This window comes from Saccoglossus kowalevskii, chromosome 12, assembly GCF_978046115.1.
Source record: "Saccoglossus kowalevskii chromosome 12, keSacKowa6.1, whole genome shotgun sequence".
Lineage (NCBI taxonomy): Eukaryota > Metazoa > Hemichordata > Enteropneusta > Harrimaniidae > Saccoglossus > Saccoglossus kowalevskii.
Genome location: NC_140652.1, coordinates 20082413 through 20105584, shown reverse-complemented (window position 1 = coordinate 20105584; position 23172 = coordinate 20082413). Strand labels below are relative to the sequence as shown.

At 32.7% G+C, this 23172-nt stretch overlaps 1 protein-coding gene across 6 annotated transcripts in view; it reads right to left on the bottom strand.

Annotated features, from left to right (window-relative positions):
- The window catches only part of LOC102810424 (diacylglycerol kinase zeta-like), a 166432-nt gene that overhangs the window by 9337 nt on the left and 133923 nt on the right, over nucleotides 1–23172 (bottom strand). For 4 of the 6 annotated variants that reach the window (XM_085506476.1, XM_085506477.1, XM_085506480.1 and 1 more), the window contains exons 2-16: nucleotides 21999–22119; nucleotides 21333–21431; nucleotides 20246–20320; nucleotides 15216–15272; nucleotides 9916–10056; nucleotides 8994–9383; nucleotides 7895–7977; nucleotides 7022–7196; nucleotides 6044–6114; nucleotides 4487–4635; nucleotides 3796–3914; nucleotides 3403–3476; nucleotides 2327–2444; nucleotides 1594–1793; nucleotides 449–549 (exon numbers count right to left, since the gene is read on the bottom strand). In XM_085506476.1, coding sequence (XP_085362602.1) covers nucleotides 449–549; nucleotides 1594–1793; nucleotides 2327–2444; nucleotides 3403–3476; nucleotides 3796–3914; nucleotides 4487–4635; nucleotides 6044–6114; nucleotides 7022–7196; nucleotides 7895–7977; nucleotides 8994–9383; nucleotides 9916–10056; nucleotides 15216–15272; nucleotides 20246–20320; nucleotides 21333–21431; nucleotides 21999–22119 — 1973 coding nt within the window. The remainder of the gene's footprint in view (nucleotides 1–448; nucleotides 550–1593; nucleotides 1794–2326; nucleotides 2445–3402; nucleotides 3477–3795; nucleotides 3915–4486; nucleotides 4636–6043; nucleotides 6115–7021; nucleotides 7197–7894; nucleotides 7978–8993; nucleotides 9384–9915; nucleotides 10057–15215; nucleotides 15273–20245; nucleotides 20321–21332; nucleotides 21432–21998; nucleotides 22120–23172) is intronic. The other 2 variants (XM_085506481.1, XM_085506479.1) reach the window with 1 other exon arrangement.

The window sequence follows — 23172 nt, the reverse complement described above, 5'->3', positions numbered from 1 at the left end:
AATGACAATGGAAATAATGGTTGAAGGGCCATTAGCAGCAGATTTATTCATAATTGCATACTGTGGAATACTTTATTTTCGCTGAAAAAGCTTTTTGGGCGTTTTGCTTGGAATTTATTTTCACTGGTTTTTGATGAGTTTAATTTGAAATATAGGAAAAAAAGTATATTTGCTGGATTTTATTTTCACAGAATCATCCCTTCAGCGAAAACAGCGAAAATAAATTCCAAGCAAAAATAAAGTATTCTACAGTATGTCATACAACAGCAAAAATTGTTTTTGTGGTAGCAAATGAGGAAACATTTATTTTTATTGACCCAGTGAATAATTAATACATTTACAGTAGTTCAGTTTGGTTCTGTACTACATTGCTTAAAAATTGAACAAAAACAAAGAATGGGTCCCATTAAATCTCATATCTGAAAAATGATGAAAAAGCAATACTTACAAGCTTTTTTCAGTTTTTCTTTCTCATAATTGAGTCTCTCATAGTCGTACATACTAATGCGACTAACTTGAACTCGTAACCTGTCAGAATAACCCAATGATCTGAAAGAGACAAGACTGTGTTGATATTTAAAAAAACAAAAGATTACAATAAACTCTTACTGATGGCGCTGTCTTTCAATGCTTTACTGACTTAACTTGATATCTTTTGAATTTTTAGTTTGGTATAAAATAGTTCAACCCGATTGTCCCAATTAAACGTTCACAGTGTATTGGACTGGTACAATCAATTATAGTTAAGGTAGCAACTGTGGAAATTACAAAATTAATTTAAAATAAAAACATTTTTTCTAAATTTAATACTGAAAAAGTATTTGCATGTAGCTGGTTTTAATAAGTTATCCCAACTTGTTTCAATAGGTAGGATAAATAACCATGTATCCGCAAACCGCTGAACAAATAGAGACATATATTATTGGTCAGTTGTTGACACATGCTCTACACTAAATCACAGAGATGTATCTATGGTTATATTGTCATCTTTCATATTCTAATACACCAAGTCAAGTGGCAGAGAGATGGTCAGTTTGAATGAAATAAATCTCAAATCTCTTTCAGTTTATGCAAATAATGTCAATATTCCACTCTACTGGCATCTGCACATAGGACGAACCAAGTAGACTTGGATATTATCAACACAGATGCTGAAACAAATGAAGATATTGTACTTGTGTGGTACAAACAGTGGAAGAATACCCCTTTGGATTACCTACTGTAAAGTTCTTTATTTTATTCACTACATTTTCACTTGCATGTATTGTGTGATATCGAGCTATACACAAAATTAAAATATTCATTTTGTGCTGTTTTTGCTGAAATTATGAATCAGTAAAAATAAAATCACGTGAAGTAACCTTTTTCGTGTATTTTACATTCAGCTCATCAAAAATCAGTGAAAATGAACTACATACAAAACACCAAAAAATCATTTTCAGTGAAACATTTTGAAAGTATTTTACAGTAGCATAGAAGACACTCTTGCTCCAAGATACACAACACTACCAAAACATTTTGGGAGCATACACAAACAGGATGTACAAAGATCATTATGGGAGAAAAGAATCCATAAATCACAAACACACTTACTCATTACTAATTGGCATAGAACCTCTTCTCTTTGGCTTCATTATCATATTAGCCTGATTACGTAATGCAATTTTAATAATACTGGGTGCCAACTTGCATGGTTCCCCATCTACTTGGCACGGTAGCGTCTTGTACGTTGTCACAACTACCTCCCGACATTGGCACAGTCTTTCTCCATGCCCACCAACTTGATTAAAAGCCTTGAAAGAAAAATTAAGTAATTTATTTTTGGTTTCAGCAGAAATGATTTCAAAAGATAAATGAACAAAGTCATATTCTTCTCAGCTCAGCCCCTGTTTTGAGTATTTTTGGAGATGCAATATGGACAAAAACATATATTATGAAGCTATTACGAGAATACCGCAATGTATACAAAAAGGCAGAACAGTGGTCGTATGACTGACGCATAGCGCTGTACATTTTATCCCTGCTGGTAGCAATAATATAATGAGAAAAAAACATTAAAGATCGTTGCGTGCGGTGCAAACGTTGGAGTCCAGTGACGGCATTTTATTGACATCAATAACTGATAAGGCTTCTGAGTCTGGTGTAAACGTTCAAATTTAATAAATGATTTTTAACTTGTCTGTTACCCTCATTAAATAAATTATTATTATTATTATTATTAATAAGATTAAAATTTTGGAATATTTGATAATTTTTTTTTAATAAAATAAAATACAGAAATGATAATAAAAATCCATGTAATTTGAAATAAACGAGCATTACTTACTATCTGCGAAGGTGTGAATCCAAGAACTTCAAGAAAACCATCGTCATGTCTCTGAGCCTCAAACTGAGGATAGCTAGCAGAGCTTGGATTACCCCATGGCGTAGTGCCCGCACTATACCTTAGAACACAAAATTAGATTTATGCATAAAGTTGACAATTAGAGATAAATATCTTTAAATCAATATCTTTAAAGCAATATTAAAAAATATTGAGATTCGGTTCCAGAATGCCAGAAATGCTATGATAATTTTTCAGCACAAAAATGGCCACCATTCGGCCATCTTGAATCAGATCGTGAAACAAATTGATTTGCCTATGTTTGATATTATGTATGATGTATGTGTGAAGTTTGAATGTAATCGGTCCAGGCATGTCTAAGATATAGGTTTGAATATATACATGCACGCACAGGTCAATCCCAATAGGAACTAATAAACAACAGAGGTTATATCTACATGTCCCATTTCAGTATACAATACATGTAGATACAATAGGTGTATTGTGTTAAAGTCACAAACCAAACATCTGCCACAAAAAAATCAAACGATTTGATTTTCAACTTTCTTTTCATAGTACAATGTTAAAATGCCAATCTTTCAGTAGAAAAATATGACGATGAGAAATCTTACTTCATTAAATGTATAAATACATTAATATGTATAGAAATACTCATTTGCATTTGGTGAATCCTACAAGATGATTTGACGTCATCATAATGCTATGACATTTGTTTGTTCTGATTTTACAATCAATTTCCCCCATAATGCAAGATTACGCAGTAAATGAAAAATGTTCGGTTTAGAAGAATTAACTTCTATCTGTCTTGGTGATGTCTACATGTGCATAGCAAGTATATCCTAATGAATTAACAAGGACATGCCCCCAACCCAATACCTTATTAAACCTCCTACACTTGTGTTACTCGATAGACAGTGAACTTGACAGTGAGATGGTCGCTTGAACCCGAGAGCATTAACATTGTCTGTACCAAGTTTCATATGATAGGTGAGAAATTAATACTTGAGATATTTTTGGAAATTACTATTATGCAAATTAGGCAATTAATATGCACTTACTTGGGAATATTCAGGAAGAGTAGACAATGTATTCTGAGGTCCTTCACTTTTTGAGTGATATCAATTCCATCACACTGAAGTAAAACAGACAATAAATACCGGTACATTAAGTATAATTAATTTACTTTCAGACAGCATAAGTTTGATGAGCTTTCTTGGAAAATATTATTTATTTATCTTGAAATAATGCTTTTACATGGATTACTATGCAAATAGTTTTAAGAATATCCATTTTTACCATTTTGTAAAGGATATGGTGTATTTTCCAATGAACTAAATTGAGTAGCAGTCTTGAAATAAAATAATGTGATAACATTTCAATCTATTTAATAGGTGAAAATAGCATCAACCTTAAAATAGATTTGCTTTTATTGGAGTAGAGAAATAACATACCTCTACTGTTATATACTTTGTGAGATCTTTGGAGCTTCTTTTTAAAAAATCCTTGCCACCCGCTTTAGCATAGAACATTAAATTGCGAAACCGACTGTCAAACTTTGCTGGATTGGCCTCTGGAAAAAAAATGGAAATATAAATTTGAGCTATTAGTGATTAATTAATTAAAGAAAGTAATCTGTATGTATGGACACAGAGGGCGCTGTGATTAAGGAAAGTGTAACCATAAATAAAGCAAGACCAGACAGATTTCCGCGTTTTTAACAGTTTACAAAAAAGTCATAATTTACCATTTCAATGTTTATGTATTTTAATGTATAAAACCGTAAAACTGCACTGTGAGTTTTTTAAGTTTTGGAGGGATCTTGAGACAATTATGTGAGCAAATTGTTGGCATGCATTTGTGTGAATTGTAAGAAATATGTACTTAATGTTGAATTTTCAACGAGTTTCAATTTTCCAAATGAAAGCGATCATTTTATGTGCACAGATATACATGAATGAACACACAAAGGACAATCCATAAGTCACTGTTCAGAGACTGCATCCAAACAAGGACTAAAAACGAGACAAGTTTTTTTTTAACTCCCTGGGGTTAAATTTTGCGCGAACCAAATGCTCGTAGGCGATCACTCACTGTGAAAAGAAAGGTCTGTTTGCAAAATAAATGAAAAATCTAAATTTTCACCTCTTGAAACATGGAATTCAAGCGCTACATGGGCATCCGCACCAAGACTGAAATAGTTATTGATAACATCTAGTGGTGGATTCTCTTGTCCTACAATTGGGTCACTTTCTGTATCAGCATCAGGATTCTTTTCAGCTTGAAGATGCCATCTTGAAAAAAAAAAAAAAGAAGAATTTGTAGATGTGTGATAGTGCCAAACATTGAAAAAAAAAAACAAAAAAAAAAACAGTTGTATGAAAGCTTGAAAAAACAAAAGAATACATGTAAATAGTTGTATAAGGGCCTTAAACAGTGAGAAACAATGGCATTCAGACACAAACTAAGAAACAATACATTTGTACAGTAGTGGAGCAAAAGACTTATATAATACCGTAAAATCTGTATTAGAAGCCGCATCCCTAATATAAGTCGCACCTATTCTTTTTAAACATTTGAGAACCAAAAATTCATCATTTCTCATATGTGTAGATGCTCTAATAGAAGCCGCATCCCGTCTGTTGCATTGTAACATTTTAATAGAAGCTGCGGCTTCTAATACAGATTTTACAGTAGTTGTATGAATATGCTCCAGTGAAAAAAAAAAAAAAAAAAATTCAAAAAACAGCTGATAGTTGGTGCAAATTATTACTGAATACATTAAATTAACGTAACAATATAATCCATTTGTTGGTAGATTTGTTGTACTCATCTCTGTCCAGAACGAAACGGTTTTTAAACAACCAAATTACCATGGAAACCAGAGCATTGTAAGACAGCATAACATAGATGTTAAAATATATGACACAAAGTACAGACCAAATTACCTCCAAATATGGTATTGTGTACAATATGAAATATAATCCTCTATATTATTGCAATACCCAGTAACATATATTAGTATAATTCTCTCAGATAGCATATTAAATAAAAAAAAGTTAAAACCAATTTTTCCCATGAAAGACTGTAACCAGTTGAGTACCAATGTTAACTTTTTTTCACCATCATGTAATTTTTTTCATAATTTTTCTCAAATTTTGATAAAGACTTGTAGCCAATAGAAATGTATGTCCAATTGGTTCAAAATTATCAAAAATTATAGAAATAAAAAATTATAATTTGGCAAAAGTTTGCACCAAAGCTTTAGCAGAAAATATTATCATGGTGCATTATGGGTAAAACCAAAATTTACCCAATGACAGACTCTGCGTCTTGGTGAAATGTACTGGAAGATACACAGATACAAACTTGTATTTGTATAAGTACCTGGGTTACTAAAATATGGTTAAATTGGACATATAAGGACAGAACTACATTACTGCTTGTTTTAGTGAAAATACAGATATCATGAAATTAATATTTACAAATAAATATTATCATTTAATTTCTCAACCCTTTGAAAACCAGAAATTTTTTCACTGAAACATGAGTACAACATTTTGCACATATTTTTTGTATTTTTCGATATTTTTTGTTTGTTTTTAATTTTAGAGCAAATGAAAAAATATTGACTACATCACTTGATGAAATATTTATAAAATGTACAGCACGATTGTGTCAAAATAGATGCATAAATCTAACCTGTCTAATTGCACAACAGGTCCCTCTTCGGCACTGCATAATATTTTGGAGATTGGCTCATCGGTATATCCCTATATATTCAAATGGAGTAGACATTTTATTATTTTATTACAAATAAATATACGTTAACCCTTCCATCACCGGCTCTCTCTTTTCATCACAAACTCATAAAATAGTCCTGTTTATAGTCGGCACTTTCCTTCAGAAGATTGGGACAAAAATATCAAAATTTTTTTGAGTAAAAACTGAAAATTGACTCAATATTTGTCTGTTGGCTCAAAAATTTGGGTTTATTTCTAGAAATTTTGAAGAATATAACAAAAAAAGTGCAGAAAAATTTTGACGAGAAAGCCTGGGGGTGAAAAGGTTAAAGCTCGCCGTTAAAATGTTATCCTACAGTAAACGTGTTTGTTTTTTTCACATCTATCACTATATTGACAGAATAAAGGCATTACAGGAAGTAGGAGCTATCACTTGTGGGAAACTTGTTTCAGAGTAAACTAACCTGAAAAACAAAATGACTCGGAAATATAAAAAAAATATGATGCAAGACCGAGACAATAAAACTGTTGTCGATCGAACTGCAACAGATATTATGAGATTATTACGAGAATACTGCGAAGTACGCATTAAGGCAGTACGGTGATCATATTGACTACTGACACATAGCATATCACCTGATAACCTTATTACTGTATTATACATCTTTCCTGTTTGTATAAATTTAGTGTCCTGAAATGCCAGCGACAAATATTCATGTTTTCGTCATCGTGTTTAGTGATGTGAATCTATTTCAGATTGCTGCTGCATCAAAGGTTAATGAAGAAAAGTGTTCAAATGTGATGTATTCGACATTTTCGAGATACGGAAGACATTTAAACAAACACTTTTACAAATGAGTGAATTTTATCGTTTTCGCTACCATATGTAAAGTAATCCAAGATACGCTCAGAGAAATATAAGTTCAACATTTCTTACCCCTCCCCATCCTAAGGTCCTTGCAAGGTCATTGCCGGTGCCGAGAGGGAGCACCGCCACTGGTGGTGTTGGCTTTATTTTCAAAGCATCCAACTCTGAAAGAATCCATCCTACTGTGCCGTCTCCGCCGCACGCTAGTATCCTCAAGTTGGGTGTCTTGCGATACATCTCTAGACTGTACAAAGATTGAAAATTAATATGTGGTTATCACTAGAATATAGCAAAGTATGTGCGCAGTATGGTGACCGATATGCAGCAGAGGTCAATCAGTGAAACCCTGGGGTCTAGTGTTTTCACTGCCAAATATACAATTATAATATAACCTATTAGCACACGTGTAAAAGTTTGTATTATCAATCCTATATATTTCTCTGTGAAGATATGATCCTGTATTTGACGAATTGTCAAATATTAAAAATATTATTAAAGCGACCAGCGTATGCGTAAGATGGGCATGAGCCTTTGCATTTTAGCATGCATTGTTTTCGTCGCATGCGCAGGTGATAACCCCTTTGCTTTAAGTAAGATTTTTGCATATATTAGGTCGAGTGAGCTTACGTAAATATATATACATGTCTTTATTACACTTTCGCTGTCAATATTTGAAATAAAATAGCTAGTTTTACCCTTCACAATTAAAGCTTTAACTTAATTTCTATGATTCTTAGGATTAACATGATCACCTGCAACCTTTGAAGTGTCCCTAGTTACATTTGCTTGTATGAGCTTGTCTGACATCTACAATCTGACGCGATGCTCTTTCCATAGAGCTGGTTTATCAACCGCCTGCATAAACAGGTCAAAGGTCAAATCTCATGCATATTCATGAGGTGATAATGACCTATTTCAAATCAATATTATCCACATACTTACCCTTCCTTTGGACCACCTTGAGAAAGGTCAAACACTTGCCGTGGATTTAACAACCAATGAAATTTGGTCAGAAGCCTAGCACCCTGAAATAGACAACGACTTTTGAACTTTAATAGATCACAGTTGCCTTTCATATTGTCCTTTTCACCACCAGACTTTCTTAACTAAATTATTCTGCACTTTTTTCTTATATTCTTCAATATTTCTGGAAATGAACTCTAATTTTGGAACGAACAGACAGAATTTGAGTCAATTTTCAGTTTCTACTCAACAAATTTGGTTATTTTTGTCACAATCTTCTGAAGGAAATTGCAGACTATAAACAAAACTTTTTTGTGAATTTGTGATGAAAAGGGGGAACTGGTGGTGAAAATGTTAACATCCACCTTTAGGACACAAGTGCCTATCTGAGTGAGAGAGCCGCAATTATTTTTTTTTTGCCCTTCACATCATATCCCTGGGTTAACATGCTTTCACAATGACAGGGGGTGCAGCATGTACTGTAAAATGGTTAATTTTCACTGGGTTTAAATTTCACTGATTTACCATTTCAGCCATATTTAGTTTTATCATTTAGATAATGTGTTCCATGTCCAGTCAGCAAAATTAAAACCAAGTGAATAATTAACCCCTTTATAGTAACACAACATGACGTACTCGAGAAATTTGAGATTATCAAACTTGTTTTAGGTCATAACAGATCCCAATCGACAATGGTTCTATCAAGGGGGCATTTTGGATTCACCCTGAAAACTTTGCCTTTAAAAATTGCAAAAGTGTGTATGTCCATTCCCAAACTTGGATTGTAACTGACCCACTAGGGTAACAAGTGCGTATTTTTTTTTTTTTTTTTTTTAGAAAACGGTATAGCCCTTAAAATGTTTAACTATGAGAAGCCTACTACTAGTTACAATCAAAATAGAAAGTCTTTGACTTCGAAGAGCTCATTAAATCTTGTAAGACTACGTAACTTACTACATAAATGCTAGTGTGTATAACTGATTTGGTCACATTACTTATGTAAACTTGAATTTTCATCATGGGTAATAAAAACAAAAAAATCTTGCATATTCGACATTGATGGCGCCACTATACTTACATGGTTGCCACCACTTTTTGGGTTGATAAACACCAACATTGGTTTCATCTGTGGTGCCGGAATTGGTTTAATTATAAAAGGTTTGGGTTTACTGTCTTTAATGGAGCGTCTTTTAAATGATGGCCTCTTCTTTTTCCGCTGTGAACCCGATTTGAAAGAACCCTGTAAGGATAAAAGAGAATAAATAAATGTATGGTGAGATAATATTAGTAAGAAAATGCCTGTATGAATACTCATGGTACAGGGCTCTTCTGTTTTATCACTTACCTGCAATTTTTGTTTAGGTAATCTAATAATCCAAGATGGAGGAACAATTACACCCGCATGAATACCCATGGTACAGGGCTCTTCTATTTGTTGCATCATAAAACAGGACACTTTGTTATGATACTGAAAAAAATAAGAATTTGAATAATTAATAAAAATAATTATGCCAAAAGAAAATTTTGTGACATATAAAAGGTCGTTCAAAGGTTATTGGGAAGAGGCAGGTGTCATACATGACATGAAAAAACTTATTTCTTGGAAGAGGCTGATGACAAAGATAACATGAAATAACTGACTCCTTGGAAGAGGCTGATGAAATACATAACATGAAATAACTGACTCCTGGAAAGGGGCTGATGACATACATGACATGAAAAAACTTATTTCTTGGAAGAGGCTGATGACATACATTACATGAAATAACTTATTTCTTGGAAGAGGTTGATGACATACATGACATGAAATAACTGACTCTGGAAAGAGGCTGATCACATACATTACATGAAATAACTTATATCTTGGAAGAGGCTGATGACATACATGACATGAAATAACTGACCCTGGAAAGAGGCTGATCACATACATTACTAAAATAACTTGACATGACAAACATAATATGAAATTAAATGTATTGTTTCATAACAGAAATACTTACTGCAACCTTGCACCATGAGCAACTGATTGCTATAATTTCTTTTGTGTTAAAAAGTTTCTGTGGAAATGATTTTCCGCACTGTTTGCATTTGCCTTCTTGTCTTCTCCTGTGCACCCAGTGATGCCGAACTATCGTCTGTTGCTGCTCACAAAAATATGCAAATGAGAAGAAAATTTGTGTCACCATTAAATGCTAACTTTGATGATATGATGTTGGTTTAATTATTCATGATACTAGGTTAATTGTTTATGAAGTCTAATTATTAATTATTCATGACATTTCATTTTATTCTTGAGATTAGTTAAATATTAATTAATTTGGGTTAATTGATTATGAGGTCAGATCAATTATTCATGAAACAGATTAAGCATTCATAAGGCCAGGTTATGAATTATTCATGAGGTTTGTTTAAATATTCATGAGGTTTGTTTCACTATTCATGTGGTTTGTTTAAATATTCATGAGGTGGTTTAAATATTCATGAGTTTCAGTTAATATTTTTCAATATGTCAAGTTATGAATTAAATATTCATGGGGCCAGATCAAGTTGTTTATGAGATCAGATCAATTATTCATGAGGTGGGTTGAATATTCATGGAGCCATGCCAAGTTGTTTATGAGATCAGATTAATTATTCATAAAGGTGGGTTGAATATTCATGAGGCCAGGTCAAATTGTTTATGAGGTCAGATCAATTATTTATGAGGTGGGTTGAATATTCATGAGGCCAGGTCAAATTGTTTATGAGGTCAGATTAATTATTAATGAGGCGGGTTGAATATTCATGAGGCCAAGTCAAATTGTTTATGAGGTCAGATCAATTATTTATGAGGTGGGTTGAATATTCATGGCGCCAGGTCAAATTGTTTATGGGGTCAGATTAATTATTAATGAGGCGGGTTGAATATTCATGAGGCCAAGTCAAGTTGTTTATGAGGTCAGATTAATTATTCATAAGGTGGGTTGAATATTCATGGGGCCAGGTCAAATTGTATATGAGGTCAGATTAATTATTCATAAGGTGGGTTGAATATTCAAGAGGCCAGGTCAAATTGTTTATGGGGTCAGGTCAATTATTCATGAGGTGGGTTGAATATTCAAGAGGCCAGGTCAAACTGTTTATGGGGTCAGGTCAATTATTAATGAGGTGGGTTGAATATTCATGGGGCCATGCCAAGTTGTTTATGAGGTCAGATCAATTATCCATAAGGTGAATTGAATATCCATGCGTTTGGGTTAATATTTATTCAAGGTGGAAAGGTTAATTATTAGTAAGGTCAGAGTAATTATTTACAAGGCTATTTATGTAAATAAAGAAGACATAGATAATACACTCAAATGTATATATATCACTTTCTAACACATTTGCTGGTTATTAGGAACGGCTAATGTAAAGACAAAGTAATGTCAATAGTAAAACCATTCGTGCAATGATATATACCCTGAAATACAATGTAGGCAACTATTATTTCCCTTGCACTACCTCATACAGTATCTTTCTTTTGTTAGTTTGTTATTTCCTGTAACATAATTATGTAACGCAATATTTATGCAAATATCATAAGAATACATCGCATGAACATGGACAGACAATCATAGGAGATGAATATTCAGAAGTGTCAGGTTGGTTCAGATATAGAATGTGATATCACCAGCTCACCATCCCCACAGCAGCTGTACACCCATATATACTGCAGATGAAAGGTTCATATTAATTTGAAGCATAAATATTCATAAACTACCACATACACCACTAAATATGGTCGTACGATATCGTTTTATTAATATATTTTGATTTTGCCACGGTGTTTGATTGGTTATGATTTTGTTTTAAATTGGAGGAAACAATCAACAAACAGCCTGAACAGTGAGCATATTTTTTTTTATATCATGGTAGTTTAAATCATCATACAATCTGACAAAATCAGCCAATTTATACAGATTTTATTTTATTAGTGACTATTTAAAAGATTCTGAAGTCCATTATTTTTCGTGAAAATGCAAGATGATTAAACGTACATTTACATGTAGATGTAGGTAAACCTGAAAAAATTTATTTTATAAATTTTTTAATTATTTTCGGATTTGATGCCTATTTTTAGATCAAAGAGACCGCTGCAGCTTTGGCATTCTATTCAGAGTGCACATCTGGCATATAAGAACATGCTGGCTAATTCAAAGTACTATAACATTAAACTCGCAAATAAATATTAAATTGAACTGATAAATTTGAAAAAATTACTGGTAACAAATTTCTAAAAGTTTAACCATTTACCAACTGACCCCAGGTTTTTTTTGTTTTTTTCCTGGAAATTGCAGGTCTGATAGCAATATTTTTACAGTTAGGAAAATTTTCATGATTAAATATAATTTGTGTCATATAAAATAGATATTTTACGATAGAAATAATGTTACCTATATTAAAATGGAATTGCAAAAATAATTTTGCTTTTATCTCTTCATGTTATCCTGATGGCAGTTGATCGGCTCAGAAGCTATTGCGACCTAAGTGAAATATATGATCGAAAGTTCAGGTTGGCCACGGCATACGAGATTGATTGACGAAAACCCCTATAGGTGTATATGCTTGAAAAGTATTTATAAATAGAATCAAAATTATTCCCAGCTTGGGGGGACTGGTTTCAGTCTGTCTGCATGGTATACCCCTTAGGTATACATTTCATCATTTAACATAATTAATAGCATCCCCCTCAACTTACTTATAACAGGTTTAACTATTGTCGACCGGCTTCAGGCCCGTGCTGTCACATGACATTTCGAAACCCTATACGAACTGAGCATTAAAAATACACCTAGCTATATTAGAAACAATTCATTTGTGCAAGGGTGGTGAACGTTGCGCCGCATGTGTACAAATCTCATGTAAACAATATAATGTTGTATATGTTACTACGAATCCATATCAAATGTGATGTGGTGTCAGAAACCCTACCCCCCTAAAAGTTCAAGGTCACCGCAAGGGGTTTATAGATGAGTAAGTATAAGTGGCCATTTTGTCAGTATTACAAAGATTTTATCATTACAAAAGTGGGGATAAGAGCTTGTTTGCCATAAGCCAAAAAACAAAATTGTTTTGTTGCCCTCAGCGACCGACCGCAAAATATTATATATCGGGTCGGTTTAAAAACAGCAGTAAAAAATTTCCTCTAAAAATGATGGATCCCGGACCGTTGTTTGATCCCCAGAGTCCCTGTAAGTGGCGACTTTGATTGTCGGGTTGATCTGTATTTCTCTGACATGTTCTGAATACTATGAAGTCCATATACCTTGGCTATTTAAGATACTCTTAGTTTTCATAAATTAAAAAAAAAAAAAAAAAAAATCCGGCCGACTGACGACCCAATTTTTCGACTTTATGGCAACATAAGTTTTTTTTTTTGGCCTAATTATAATATTGAAATCCTACATCCCTAAAATCAACTGTATCGTTAAAACTGTGATTAAATACGACCAAATTCGCGTAGAATGGATGATGATACAGAATAATTGTTTGACTAGTACAAATAAGTCTTAGAAAGGTTGCCTCATAATAATTTAACCTTTCACCACTAGACTGTCCCACACTTTTTCTTATATTCTTCAACATTTCTGGAAATAAACCTTAATTTTGGAGCCAAAAGACAAAATTTTAGTAAATTTTAAGTTTTTACTCAAAAAATTTGGCTATTTTTGTTGCTATCTTCTGACAGAAAATGCAGAATATAAACGGTACTATTTTGTGAATTTGTGATGAAAACACGGAACTGGTGGTGAAAAGGTTAAGTGGCAGGTTTTAATATGTTGTGTTTATGTCACACACAGAATTATGTTGACATACCTCTGGTGCAGAATACTAATTACTCAAAGAGTCAAGTCTAAATTTGAATAGGATTTAGTGCGGCAGAACTAATACAGCAAGTTTTTTTTAATTCAATTACTAGTAGATAGTAGTAATAGTAATAGTAGTAGGTAGTAGATGGAAGCAGGTGGACATGAGTATGCATCAAATTATCACGTCAGCTTTGTAAGAATGTGAGCGATGACAACTATGCAAGTCTGAATCAGTTACAATGTGGCTCCATGTTGCAGTGAAATGACGAATTAAATACCCCCCCCCCCCCTCCCTCCTACAACAACAACCCTCAATTAGAAAAAGTAAAATAATTTCGACCCCTACCCTGGGTGAGTGTGCCACAGACTCAATGGGAAGGCCAATTCCACTGGCTGGGATTCATTTACTAATGAATGCGACTTTGGGGGAACCTTGGTTAAGGTCCGCAGGTGCTTGTGTTCGACCGGGCCTGGTTGACGCCAGGATAGCGCATTAAAATTGTCATTTGATAGGGAAATGGCCACACAGCCCTGTCATGTAGTCCCAAACATGAATATGACTTCTGCGGCAAAATGCACTATGTGTCAGCACTAGCACTTGCAATTAGCACTTACAAAAAAAAGTCAGGAGAGACAACAGTGACATTCAATGTTCGGAACTGTCGCCTGGCACAAAAACATTTAAAAAAAAAAAAAATTTCAAAGATTTTGAATTTTTAAATATTTATAACTCAAATGGTTTGTTTGTAATCATTATCAGTTATTATACCATACAGTGTAATTTGAAATATCAATACAAATTCATAATAATCATTAATAATTTGACCTGGCCTTATGAATATTCAATCTAGCTAATAAACAATGGATCTGACCTTATAAACCTTATCAAAAGTTTTCACTTAAATTGACTCTTGGAGCATTGTGGTGCAACTTATTTCTAGGCATTTTAAATTTTTTTTATTCAAACGTAATTTTCTATTTGCTACAGAGTTTGAATAATTCTGGGGGAAAAATTATTAACATTTTTTTTTTCATAAAAATTATAGCAACATATTTTTACCGAAGTTGACTATAGTGTTACATGTTCAAATTGTGTGTATTAAAACAAATGTTTTTTTTTTACATGAGTACCCCGATATACATAACTTTGCATGGATCCATATCAATAAACCATGACACTATAACTGAGGTACATGCTTTTTATCATAAACATGTACTGTGGAATACTTTATTTTCGCTGGAATTAATTCTCTCTGAAAAGGCTTTTTGGGCGTTTTGTATGGAATTTATTTTCACTGATTTTTGACTAGTTTAATGTGAAATATAGGAAAAAAAGTATATTCGTTGGACTTTATTTTCACGCAATCATCCCTTCAGCGAAAATAGCAAAAATAAATTCCAAGCGAAAATAAAGTATTCTACAGTATATAACTAAACATCAAAATGATAAAATTAATCTCATTTCTTACCTCCCTGTAGTTGCGAATTCCAGCTTCGCGGAATGTAGGTTTACACTTAAAATTGATCTAAGAAAACAAATAGAACGGCAGAACAGTGAACATGAAGCGAGTACACAGAATGCATAATTGTTCAACTATCAAGACAGCATTATCGGTATAAGTGTACATTTGATTATATTCAAGCACAGCGTGTGTTCAAATTTCATATAACAATGTATTTTACATGTCTTGTATTGCTATGAGTCCTGTATAGATCTAGATGCGACGTGTCAACCCTCCTCCCTAGTAAATTATTATTACTGTGAAATCTGTACTAAAAGCCGCAGCTTCTGTATGGTTCAATGCAACAGAGGGGATGCGAGGGATTCTATTCGAGCATCTACACATAACAGAAATTGTGAATTTTTGGATCTGAAATTTTTAAAAAGAATGGGTGCGGCTTCTATTAGGGATGCGGCTTCTAGTACAGATTTTACGGTACTGTAGTTGTATTATTCTATTTTTATTATTACAATGTAATGCACAATCTATTTTTTTCATTTGTAATATTGTAAATATAATATGTATATATGAAATTATTTAACAGGTCCCACAGCTATGGTATACAGAAATGAGGCAGACAGAGGCTTCCAAATCTGAATTCTCGTCAGAACTTCCTGTGACCTGAACTCACACATCAGCTAATCGACATTTACGGTCGCAAAATCAAAATAGTCGTTTGTATTGATTGTGTTTGAATGCTTGGCTTGTAGTAAATTAGGCTTGGTTCATCGGGCATTTTTACTCCTGGATGAACATGGTTCTCCTGCTATATGGCAGTGCGTGTGATTTCTGCGTGAATTGACGTCTTAGATAGCATTGAAAATTTCATCCATGCGATCCAAAGGAATATCATGAACAACAATCAAACACTAATTAAGCAAACTCAACAGGTTTTAGCTGAAAACTACATGATTTAGAGTTCCCATTCACACTCTGATCACTCAAATAATGGCACAAAAAAGTTATCAAATATAATACACGGCCAGAGAGATGTGAGCTCATCTCATTTTGAAACTGACGAAAGCTGAACAATAATTTGTTAATTAATCCATATATTTTACTAATTAAAATTATAGTTTTATTATCTTAATTGTGATTGAAGTTTATAAAATGCAAACAACTTAGGACAGTGAGTGCTTACAAACCTGTGGATAAGCCTTCAAGACTATGAAGATGAGTAACTATGGCAACCATCAAAGGAGACAGAGTAATTTGATCTTATGATAATCTTGCTTTAGATATTCACCTATCCAAAGTGTTACAAATTTACTGTAATCATTCAATTTTCATTGTTATTGACTTTTTGGAATACAATAAACCGACGTCATTAAAGGAGAAACAATTTTGTGAACACGCATTGTTATGCAAATCCCAATGCTGAAGTATTTTGCTTTTTTTCTGATCTGATGAAATTTGTGAAAATTTCTCTATTGTGAAAATAAAAGTAGTGAACAGTAATAATTGGTAATCCATAACAAAAATGGACGACAGTTGTTAACTATTATTAAACCTCATATTGGTTTAAAATTAATTTTGTTTTTTGTGTGAATAGCATCACTGAAGTACAGACAAGGGTTAGGTCTTTTTATAGCAATACAATACACAATCTGTAAACTGTAACGTACTATTTTTCACTTATTTATAAGAGATTATTCAGTGAAAATAAAATCATGGGAATATACCTTTTTTCTTATATTTTACCTTCAACTCATCAAAAATCAGGAAAAACATACAAAACACCCAAAAAAGTCTTTTCAGCGAAAATTAATTCCAGCTAAAGTAAACAGTACTGTTTATTTCCCAAAACGACTCCACTAATACATCGGTAACGAAGTTTGACTGGTACAGGAACATGGTACTACCGGTAATATGAACCGAATGAATTCGAACAGACTGGTCAATGCCGACCATGTGTGGACGTAGACTGACCCAAATCAACATAATTTATATATTAATACATGGCTATTCACGCTATCATTATAATACCAAATATAATGATAATAACTCAAAAATATGAACTGGAATATTAATATTCATGATATTTCTATAGATACTGCAGTCAAACATGTCTTTTTTATAGTTAGCTTGTTATTTTAGCTAATTTAGCTAATCTGTAATTTTGCTATTAATTCAAGATGAAGCAAATTTAACACATACAGAATATTCTCACAATGTTACTTCAGCTAATTTAGAATTCAGTTAACTCATGCATTGAGTCAGATTCGCTACAAATTTGTATGTAGCTGTTTCAACATGTAGGTGATACAGTATCTTGTACATTCAATATTAAACACAATTTTGCCTTTGATGGTCTTTAATACACTGTAAAACACAAGCTGGAAATAATTTTCACTGATTTGCACTAATTTTTATATTGGACTTATTTTCACAGATTTTTTGCCCGATTTATATTAAAGTCAAAGGAAAAAGGGTATATTCGCTGGATTTTATTTTCATTTCATCAAAAATAACAAAAATATAGTATTTTACAATGTTTGATGTTATGTATAACACATTGGAAATCCCAAGAAACATAAACAATTTTTTTCTTCTTTTTCTATTGTATCATTTCCAAACCCTCTAGGGTATGAAAAAGCTTTATATTCTTTTTCTCTCGTTTCCTATCCTTATTTCTGTGTAATCATTTCTATCCCTTCAGGAGATACTAGAGTGTTATTGAATAAATTCAGAAATAACGTTTTTATTATTACACCTGTGATGAATACACATCCCACATTGTGTTCCCAGTATAATTGGCTCTACCATATTTGTTCTATTAGATGTGCATCACCAATGGAAACTTGCATAAAATAAGACATACACCAGAGCAAATACAGTTATACGTGTATAAAATAATAATAATAGTCTTTATTGAAGTCGTATCCTAAAAATATATATATTTCATATCCTAAAAATATATATATTTCCCTAAAAATATATATATATTTCGTATCCTAAAAATATATATATTTTTTATCCTAAAAATATATATATTTTGTATCCTAAAAATATATATATTTCATATCCTAAAAATATATATATTTCGTATCCTAAAAATATATATATTTCGTATCCTAAAAATATATATATTTCATATCCTAAAAATATATATATTTCGTATCCTAAAAATATATATATTTCGTATCCTAAAAATATATATATTTTGCATCCTAAAAATATATACATTTCGTATCCTAAAAATATATATATTTCGTATCCTAAAAATATATCTATTTCTCATCCTAAAAATATATATATTTCATATCCTAAAAATATATATATTTCCTATCCGAAAAATATATAGATTTCGTATCCTAAAAATATATACATTTCGTATCCTAAAAATATATATATTTTGCATCCTAAAAATATATACATTTCGTATCCTAAAAAATATATACATTTTGTATCCTAAAAATATATATATTTCGTATCGTAAAAATATATATATTTCGTATCCTAAAAATATATATATTTCGCATCCTAAAAATATATATATTTCGTATCCTAAAAATATATATATTTCGTATCCTAAAAATATATATATTTCGTATCCTAAAAATATATATATTTCGTATCCTAAAAATATATCGATTTTGTATCCTAAAAATATATATATTTTGTATCCTAAAAATATATATATTTCGTATCCTAAAAATATATATATTTCGCATACTAAAAATATATATATTTCGCATACTAAAAATATATATATTTCGTATCCTAAAAATATATATATTTTGTATCCTAAAAATATATATATTTCGTATCCTAAAAATATATACATTTCGTATCCTAAAAATATATATATTTCGTATCCAAAAAAATATATATATTTTGTATCCTAAAAATATATATATTTCGTATCCTAAAAATATATATATTTCGTATCCTAAAAATATATATATTTCGTATCCTAAATATATATATATTTTGCACATTTGTGTTTACAAAGCCTCGACGGATAGCTGAAATGAATGGGATAAAATGGCGTCATCTTGTGATGAGTTTACCTTTTCACCACAAGTTTTCTGTTTTTCATCAAAAACAAGTCATTGAAAATGACACAGTCCCCGTTAAATTTTTGAAAGTTCTCTTTGTGCTCGTCATATTAAAGCGGAGGGGTTGTTGTGAGCGTGTCCTTGAAACTTGAGTTCCAAGTGGCATATACGTTATTCGGCCATCTTTGATCTGATTATGAAACACACTGATACGTATGATGTATGTGCCAAATACGAATGAAAATGGTACATAAATTGTGGAATATAGTAGTAAGGCCAAAAGGTCAGATGGCTGTCAATCGGCCATCCTTGACCAGATTTTGAAACAAATTGTCATGGACATGCGTCCTAACATGTATAAAGTACATGTATGTGCCAAATTCGAATGAAAACTGACAGAGCACGTCCAAGATACCGCATAAAAAAAACAAAATGCCTGTCAGTCGACCATCTTTGATCCAATTGCGAAATAAATCATCATGGACATGTATCCTAACATGTATAATCTATGTACCAAGTTTGAATGACAACTGACAAAGCATGTCCAAAATACAACATTTTCAAAAAACAAGATGGCTGCCAGTCGGCCATTTTGAATCGAAACGCTAAACCACTGCATGTGAATATGTCCCCCATAAAGTACTAGGCACATGCAAAGGATGAACAGAATCGGTCCAAGGGTTTCTGAGATATGACTCCGGACGGACGCACAGGCGCACAGACGCACGGACAGAGACCGAATTATAAGTCCCTGTTTTCGGACTTCGTCCGAACAGGGACTAATTAACAAGCTAGTCTGTTTATAGTCTGCACTTTCCTTCAGAAGATTAGAACAAATATAGCCAAATTTTTTGAGTAAAAATTTAATATTGACTAAAATTTTGACTGTTTGCTCCAAAATTAGGTTTTTTTCCCACAAATATTAAAAATATAAGAAAAATTTGGGGGGAGAAAGTCTGGTGGTGAAAAGGTGAAACAAAAAAGAGTCAAACTCACTCTTTCGAGCTGCCCCATACAAGCCGTATGCACCACGATTCTACATCCTGAGCATTTTTTTCTCGGTCCATTTTTCTGCAAAATATAAAATTACATGAAATAATCAGATGACAGATTATTTATTCATTTTTATGCTTATCACCAGATAGATTAGAAAATGAGAATTCCAAAAGTGAAACCATTTTCAAAATGGAACATCCATCTTGGAAAACATTTTGTCTTCCATTCACATTGTTTTCTCATTTCAATTACGATAAAACCTGATTGGTTTCAAAAATGGACCAGTATTACTAGAAACATTTTTTATTATTATTCTCACGTTATTAAATTTTAGTAGTATAGATTTACATAAAAGTTATTGCATTTCAACTTAAAATGATATTTACATCCATTATAGTGAAATACATTATTATTATACTACTATGGAAACAAGAGCAACCTGCTATTGTTATTGTTTTAAACTCAAAATTTACAAAACAGCCCTGGGAATAACATAGGAAATATTGATGGTACTGAGAAATACTCGTTGGGCACCAAGGCTTCAGAGTTGAGATGACACCTACTCATCAAGACCAAAATGTTTAAAATCGCCCTGGGAATAACATAGGAAATATTGATGGTACCGAGAAATACTCGTTGGGCACCAAGGCTTCAGAGCTGAGATGACACCTACTCATCAAGACCAACATTTATAAAACAGCCCTGGGAATAACATAGGGAATATTGATGGTACCGAGAAATACTCGTTGGGCATCAAGGCTTCAGAGCTGAGATGACACCTACTCATCAAGACCAACATTTATAAAACAGCCCTGGGAATAACATAGAGAATATTGATGGTACCGAGAAATACTCGTTGGGCACCAAGGCTTCAGAGCTGAGATGACACCTACTCATCAAGACCAAAATGTTTAAAATTGCCTTAGCATATAGAAATAACATGGAAAATATCATAGAGCAACAAGTTAAACTTATTGGGCAACAAAGCGATTGCTTTCCATGTATCTGTGATGTACAATCCATGCTATTATCATTCGTGAAGGAAAACAAATTCACACAGATTCGTTTCCGTTATCTGTTTTCTCACCTTGAGGTCACTGACCATGCAGTCTTGCTCTCCAACATAGCAGAAGTCACCTGAGGCATTCGTGTCAATCCACACATGGTCACCGGGGTGAGCATTTTCCTGTTGGTTATAAAAATGAAAATAATGCGTCACATGACTCCACAAACATAACTAATCCAAGAAAAGATGAGATAAGATATGATAGGACTAGATTGGGAAGGACTGAGATGAGATTAGAGTGATGGGACAAGAAGAGGCCAAGATAGGATGAGACGGGATTGGGAGGAAGATGTGATAATATTTATAATGGGACGGGATTGGGCAGGAGATGAGACGAAAAAAAACCATGATGCGATTAGAGACGATGAGATGGAATTGGGCGGAAGATGAGATGAGATTAGACAAAAGGAGACCAAGAGTACCGGTAATTAGATATGATGAGACAGGATCATGCGGGAAGATGAGATGAAATGATACAAGGGGCAGACGAGACAAGATTAGATACAATGCGATGGGTGGAGTTGGGCTAAAATAATGAGATTATACAAAGGAGAGGAGACTGTGATGAGATTAGAAGGATTTGGGCAAGATTGGGTGGAGGATGAGTTGAAATAGAGGAGACTGATACAAGATACAATAGACACAAGAATGTAAGGCCTACAAATGCAGTTTTTAATCTACACTTACACTCCAGTCTACCGTGGCTTTTATTTCTCTATCTGTTTCTCTGTAATCACTGGCAGCAATATGGTGTCCGGGAAAGCCGTGTAATTCCGTACTGTAAGCGCTGGACTTAGATATTGCTTTCCTGTCAATATAAAAACACATACATGGATATCAGTTTCACTTGCTGTACATATTGGAATCATTTACATATGGTAGGACTACTTTGTACCTATACATCAAATTTACATTCATATTTTACTATTCTAAACCCCAAGAATAATTTTGCGTTTGCCGAACCTTATGAGATGCTTTAATGCAGCTATGATGCTATGACCCTTGTTTGGTCATGGTTTTATGTTCGCTTTCACGCATTGGATCTCGTTGTGAACATAAATTTGTCTGTTGCGCTGGGAACATTCATAATCAATTTTTAACATGATATTCATGCTAAATGTTACAAAATATATGCGTTGTTTTTATAAAGCAAATACAATTTTGTTTTATCACACCTACACTACATTTATGTCGTGAGTGTATCCTTATTTACACATATCGGCAATGCAAGCTGCCCAGCAACATCCCCTGCTGACGTCACAAGGGGAATTTCTGTATGCAGATGAGAAGCCTCGTTTTAAAATACACAAAAATAAAGTTGCTGTAGACTGAGTTTAAAACACATTTTTTCACGTAACAAAAATAGTTTATGCTTAGAAACATAAAAATTAATAATATTTATGTATCAATGGATAATTTTGGGCATGAAAATAGCAGCCATTTCACAGGCACTTTAAGTTCAAGTCACTGTTACAATAGATTTATTTAATAATTATGTAAATTAATTAAAAGTGAAAATTGAAACCATAATGTAGTAGCGCCTTTTTGCTCCTGTTTAATCACTAGCTTACTTCACAATTTGATCTTGACCAGTTGTACATCTATATTAGTGTTTTTTTTTCATTGCTTACAGAATTAAATACAATGTAGCACATGTACATATACAACACTAGAAACATAATTTCCCGATAATTAACAATTTAAATTAATATATAGATTCACACGATACTATGTTCTATGTAGAATGATGTTTGCTTTGAATGATTTGCAATGCATTATGGGGAATACAATTAATTTAACGTATTTCCACATTCAACTCTTTTTCTTTACATTTCCTGACAGGTATTCATTATTGAATTGA